Source organism: Azolla caroliniana, unplaced genomic scaffold, assembly GCF_043228905.1.
Source record: "Azolla caroliniana isolate FFs.n. ecotype wild unplaced genomic scaffold, voAzoCaro1.0.p SCAF_5, whole genome shotgun sequence".
Classification (NCBI taxonomy): Eukaryota; Viridiplantae; Streptophyta; class Polypodiopsida; order Salviniales; family Salviniaceae; genus Azolla; species Azolla caroliniana.
The window spans coordinates 1801232-1808082 of NW_028230440.1; the positions used below are offsets into that span (position 1 = coordinate 1801232).

At 39.5% G+C, this 6851-nt stretch overlaps 1 protein-coding gene across 1 annotated transcript; it reads right to left on the reverse strand.

Annotated features, from left to right (window-relative positions):
• Window positions 1–425: 425 nt before the first annotated feature.
• LOC147863560 (protein transport protein SEC13 homolog A-like) lies at window positions 426–2442 on the reverse strand. The gene is made up of 2 exons (XM_087319829.1): window positions 1985–2442; window positions 426–1260 (listed from the first exon to the last, which is right to left on the reverse strand). Exons 1-2 carry the CDS (start codon window positions 2334–2336, stop codon window positions 704–706), a joined length of 909 nt encoding a protein of 302 aa, XP_087175955.1. The 5' UTR covers window positions 2337–2442; the 3' UTR covers window positions 426–703.
• Between the last annotated feature and the right edge of the window lie 4409 nt (window positions 2443–6851).

Sequence of the window (6851 nt, forward strand, 5' to 3'; positions counted from 1 at the left end):
AAAACGAATGAAGCCTGATCTAACAACCCTAATAGTAAATCTGCATTTTGAATCATGCAAATATCTGTAAATCAATCAATTTAATGGGAAAAGAAAACCAAACGCAGCCACTTTTATATTACACACTAGAACCAATGCTATGCCTTTGATTCAATAAGGTATACTTTTGTTTCGGTCTTTGAAATCACATTCTCAAGCCATTATATGCCAAATATTAGCATTTCTTTTATGACCTTATCGAGTCTGCATTGGCAAAAGTCACTAACATTCCATTCTCTTGCTTTTGGTCGATTGCCTCTTAATACACATGATCCTACAAACTAAAAGGTTCGGGATCAAAACATAGCGAGTGGTACATGTGTGTGTGTGTGCGTGTATACCTCTATTCGAGCCTAACAAAGAGTTTTCACTTAGCGATACTCCACTAGAACAATTTGAATGAATTAAGCTCAAACCCAGACAATTTCAGCTATGCAGAAGAAATAATAGCATACACCATCCATGATTTGATCATAAACTAGATTTATGACTTGAAAAAACACTGTTCCTAGATGGATATACCTAAAGCAGTGCAATTCAGAAAGTATCAAGGAAAATAGAACAAATTCACCTGAAACTAATGCATTTAGCTTCCGATGACCATGTGTATAAATCGATCGAAATGATATTTTGTCAAAAAGAAGAAGAAGATATTTCCCTCTAATCAAACGGTCGTGACAGATGTCCATTCACCATCAACAGCCTCCTTCCATAGAGTAACATTATTATTCCCATCAGCAACAGCCAAGATGTTACCAGTAAGAGACCAACTTACTCTCCAGACAGGGGTCTTAAAATCATTCAATACCTGACCTTCCCAATTATCTCCTTCTTTACCCTGAGTCCATATAACAACAGTCCCATCTTGTGAAGCACTAGCAATAGTATTCTTAGGTAATCCAAGGTTTGGTGCCCATGCCACATCTCTCACCCAATCAGAATGCTTTGATAAGGGTGGGAAACAATCCATTTTCCAATGGCCATCAGCAAATTTCCACACTTTCACGGTATTATCACAGCCTCCCGAGACTAGTTTGTGCACATTGTTACCATAGAATGGACCAATAAGAGAACCAGGAGCAGCAGCAGGTGCCCATGATACTGATGTAACACCAACCAAATGTGCTTGAAGAATCTTTGTCTTATCCCAAGACCCATCTTGTTCACGGCGAGTTAAAACTGATATACTCCCGTCCGACGAGCCACAAGCAAGGATCAAACCTAGTTGAAAAGGAGAGAAAAAAATAACTGCATTAACCAGGGGAAAAACCAAACACTTTACTCCAAATTAGAAGAACGAGATGATAAGCAAGGATTAAACTTAGTTCAGCAGAGGAGAGCAAAACAAAGAAACTGAATTAACAAGATTGGGAAAAACAAACTGAAGAAATATTCCCTGTGTAGAAGAAACGCCAAAAGAAAGTCACAAAAGCACAAGCATATAAACTTCCCTTTACTAGAAAAGAAGCATCCACTCCTTTTAAGAAGGAATGAAACGGTAAGCATAAGAATCAAAATTGTAATTCAAAATGAGAACTAAACCATAAAAACATATCAATTTACTGGATAAATATCTAGATACAAATAAACGTCTTATTTAGAAGAAAAAACCCACGAGCAAAACGATCAAATATCTAGTTCCAAAACCGATTCACACACACACAGTAAAAAAAACCATTAACTGACACAGAATTCTTTCCGCAAGAAAATATTCCTTATTTAGAAGAAATGGCCCATAATCAAATGGACCAAACTTCAGCAACACAGAAATGAAACACCAATAAAGAACATAAAATGCTCCCTATTGTATAGAAGAAAAAAATAAACAAGCAAACCGATCAAACCTAGATTAACTGAGAATAAAAGCCGAAATACAACTCGTTATTGAATAAAAAAATAATCACGTGCAAAAACTAGAGAAAAAACAGAGGGATGGAAAACAAACCTAGTTCAAAAGGTGCGAAGCAAATTGAGTTAACCGAAGCTTCATGTTCAGTGAAGACTTGAAACTGAGACCAAACATTGGTATCGGGGCCTTCTTTCCAGAGGATGACTTTGCGATCGTAAGAGCATGAGGCGAGGATGGATCCGAATTTAGGATTAGCCCAAGCAACCTGCCACACAGGTCCTTCGTGTCCAGAGAGTGTGGCCAACAAGGAAGAAGAAGAGGAATCAAAGATCTTGATGGTCTTATCTGAGGAGCAGGTGGCCATCCTCTTGCCATAGTAATCCATGGCTACATCGTGCACCATGTCTTGGTGCCCTGATTCCACTGTATGAGATGAGATCTGTTTCATCTTTCCTTCCTGCTCAGATATTTCTTCTCCTTCTCTATGCCGTCGTTCAATCCTTCTCCTTCTTCTTCGTCTTCTTCTGCGTCTTCTTCTGCGTCGTTCAGATCTCGACTGATCGATGAAGCGCGCTCACTCTAACCTTCGCTGTCTCTGTAATTTCTCAGACTATGCGATTATATGGAGTTCTCTGGTTCTAGGCCCCCTGTTTTCTTCAATTACAAATCTGGCCTCAATCAAGCTCTCAAAACTACTACATCGTGTTTGTTGTTCATTCATTCGCTTGTTTTTTCAAGAGTTGGAGCTACCCAATGTGTTTGTTGTTGTGACCCAGTGTTCTTCAATTCTACACTGCACGTTTTGCCCAACGGAATGAAAATACTTACAAAACCCAGGTGTTGCTACCATGGCCTAGTGTTCGATCCTGCACACAAATTGCTTAATGGAATCCTTAGAGAAGAACAACACGCTACATGTGTGTTGCCTTTGTTGGGGTGTGGGGTTGTGTAGGTACAACCGTAATCTTGTTATTTGCAATGGCATTGTACACATAATTTTGCTTTGACATATACTGATCAATGCAATTGCTCACATGTAACCGTACTATCAAGGACACCTCCTGAGACATAATGGAGGCATGTCACACCCAACCACATTGTGTGATCCCTCATACATGTCAAGGCGGAAGAATCAATCATTCTTCTCCGTATTAATATTAGTACTATCCTTGATCAACAGACAAGATCCTCACGCTTTGTCCCAATCAAGAGACTGAGAATGAGGACCACCTCATACTACAATGAGAAACATTGAAAACCACAATCCAAAAATGTTTCTCACCATCAATTATGTAATGCGCTCATCTTACACAATTTCTCTAAACTAGACACACACTCCTTGCTTCATAGACACACACTCACTCACAAGGTATGACTTGCTGTTGGGATTTCGGTCCCTCCGGATGGGATGTCCGGAGGTGAATGACGGCAAGCCAGACCCCGGCTACGGAGCCGGATGATGAAGACTCCGGCTACTGAGTCGGATGATGAATGTACCCGGAGAGAGATCCGGATGCGGGGACATATTTGTGAATATGTTTGCCAAGGGTCCTTGAGGCCATATTTGTAAATAGCCCGAAAGTCATATGTGTATAAATATGACTTAGGGCAAACAGTTGTTTTGTTGCTGCTCATTTTCTGTTTTTCCATTTAGAGGGAGCGAAGTGAGAGCAGCCGAGAGAGAGAGAGAGAGAGAGACGAAGAGGTCGTTGCCTCAGTGTATTACCGCCGCCTGTGGCGAAGACAGTGAGCCCAAGGTCGTTGCCTTGTAGCTTCACCATTGTACATCTCTGCTTATAGTGATAGTTGGAGTTTGAGGACTCCCGTGGTTTTTTCCCATTTAGGGTTTTCCACGTAAAACATCTTGTGTACTCTTCTCTCCATTATCTTCGTGCATTTTTATTTCCTGTTTTCTGTGAGTTAATCCTATTTATCGGTTGTGGCCGAGCACTGGGTTCAACACTTGCATCAATACTCAATGGTAATCAAACATTGACGAGATTCAGGTTCATCACTAGGAGGTGGTCAAGTGGTCTAGTGCCCCTTTCTCCTTTCTTTAGTCTATCTTTCATTATATTTTGCTTAATTATTAATTACTCCTACCACGAAGAGGTAACTAGAATTTGCAAGGTGCGAATTTGGATGCATTTTTTTTTTCCAAAAAGATTTCCTTTATTAGTATTAAGAAAAAAACGTTGGAAGGCTACAAAGTGTACAATTAGAGTGTTATATACAAAAAGGGTCATCAGCGGAAGGGCCAAGGGTGATGATATTTCCAGATTGGTCCTTGAGAGGAGACCGTGAATAGAGGCAACTTCCTCCATAACTACAGTAACTTTTTCCTTTTCTTAAGAACAACCTTCGAAGAGCCCGACATATTGTCATATTGCCCACGCACTACCGCCAATAAGCTCTCCCATAATTCTGGCAATATATATGAGAGAAGGGGAATTATGGAATCATATCGTCTTTTACACTGATACTTCCATAAGGTCCATAATGTAACCTTGGATATTGTTTTCCATACATGGGCTGCACACATTTGCTTTTGAGGTTGCTGAAAAGGGGAGACAAATATTAAATGCCTATTGATGATTGTCTTAGCCTCTAGAGCATCATCTGCCTCATACAATAAGAGACTGGAATGGAGAACCCCCCATACCTACTGGGCTAGTGAACAGGACCAGAGAGCATGTTTGGTAGTTTCTTGCAAGTCACCACAATAACTACATTCTCTAAGAACGGGTGCCACGTTTCCTTTCAAAAACTGACCTACTGGTAGTGTTGCATGTAGTAAAAGCCATATGAAGAGAGTGTATTTTGTTGTTCCCCTAAAAGACCAAATCCATTTCCAATAAGCCTTCAAATGATTGCTTGAAACGCCCTACTTATTCCAGTGCTTTTGAGCCGCAGGAGTTTGAATATTCTTAGACATGACTAAGGTTCTACCAAATTTCACAGTATACTGAAAGAACGGAATTTTCTACATTGGATCCATCATGGGACTAGTCCAAAACCATCCCCCTAGGTCCCACATCAGCCTATTAACTGGTCGTCATGCATATAACCAAAGCATATCACACGAATTTGGATGCATTTAAGAAAGCAACAAAAATATAACTTTGCCAATAGGTGAAATTTCCAAGGTGGAACAAACAACAACTAAAATAATGTAGGATGTTATATCTTGTTTAGGAAAAGAAAAGTTAGGATACTAATATTGTGGTAAACCAAGCCACATGGAGGAAAGATGTTGGAAATAGAAGGGTGATACCAATAATGGTAAGGTACATCTCACAAATGACACCTCCAACTTCATGAATGATCCCAAGCTGGATGTTTGTACCACATCACATAGACATTTCATTTTGTTTGTTGTTTTTGTTTTTATGCACTCTTTCATTTTATTTTTTAAATGAACATGACGGTTCACCACAATGGGAGTTGTTGACTTTTTCCACACAATTGGTGACATTAAGGTTTTGATCATTGACATGATGCTTGCATATGAGGTTTACACGATGGTTGCTTCTGAGTTTTTTAACCTCAACACGATGGTTCAAGTGAGCTCTACATGATGGTTAACATTGATAGGGGTATTTTTAACCTTCTAATCAATTGTTTAAGTGAGCTCTACCATATGGTTGGTATTGAGGTTTTTTAACCTCTACATGGTAGTAAGGTGAAATCTATGCAATGGTTGCAAATAAGCCCTAAACAGTTATTGGTTTTGAGGTTTTTTCAACGTGTACACAATGGTTTTGGTGAGATCTACAAGATGCTTTATATTGAGAGTTTTAAACCTCAACACGATTGTTCTAGTTCCCTTGTCCACACAATGATTTTTGTTTGTTTCTGCACACAATGGAAACAAGGCAAGTCTTATAGAAATAGTTAGTCCTACATATGATGGGAGTTGTTAAGTGCTCTACACAATGGTTTAAGTTCACATGTTCATACGATGGCTTTGGCACAGTTGCCTACACAAGAGAAGAAAGTAATGGATTATGAACCAGAGCCAACATGATGATGTTATGAGCATAACCATAATTGTAGCTGTGGGCTAATTTGTAAGGATGAAGGTAACTAATTATTATCTCATCCTATGGTAGCAGATAACTTTAGAGTGTTTTATCACTTGGATACTTTTTATAGGAAAGCAATTCAATGTGAAACATACAAGGGCCTAGGGTTTGCGCCTATATAAGGAGGCTAGCTACCTTCATGAAGGGGGGATCTCTTTTCTTTATTGTTTTAAGATAGAGACTCTAACAATGTGTCAAATCTCTAACTTTCTACAGGTGTGCCTCCTTCAAACCCAAAGTATGATCCATGTCCGTACACATTGGTATGGGACATCAATGGGAGACTTGGATCTGTCTATCACCTTCGTTGGGGGTTGATCAGGTGGACTAACACCCTTTCTTCCACACTTTATTATGTAGGAATGGTCAATGGCCAATGAGCTTATAATGTGAAATGGACCAACTTGTATAAAAGGGGCTTTATGGTGCCCTTACTTTGGGGCTACCTTTTGGTTCTCATTCTCTCCCATTTAGATCCACTAACAAGCATCTTTCTCCATATCCCTACACGACTCTCTCCCTCTCTCTCTATTTTTATCGTAATTGTGAAGAATCGGATATGATTCTTGTGAAGCAGAAGAGATATGAGTTATGTGTGTGTATGAGAGAGAGAGTGAGAGAGTGAGAGAGACAAGGAATAAGACCCAAAGAATACACAAGGTAAGAGTATATTAACAAAGGAGAAAGACTCAACTACAATACAAGGTGGGAGGAGGGTGCTTTATGTAGTCACCCTCTCTCTTCATTAACTACAAGACTCATGGAGCATGGGGAATGTGAAAGCTCATAAGTTATGTGTCATAGAATATGATTCTATGACTCATACTAAATGCTAGAATACAAAGAGGTGACATAATGGTGACTCTTGACCGTTTGAG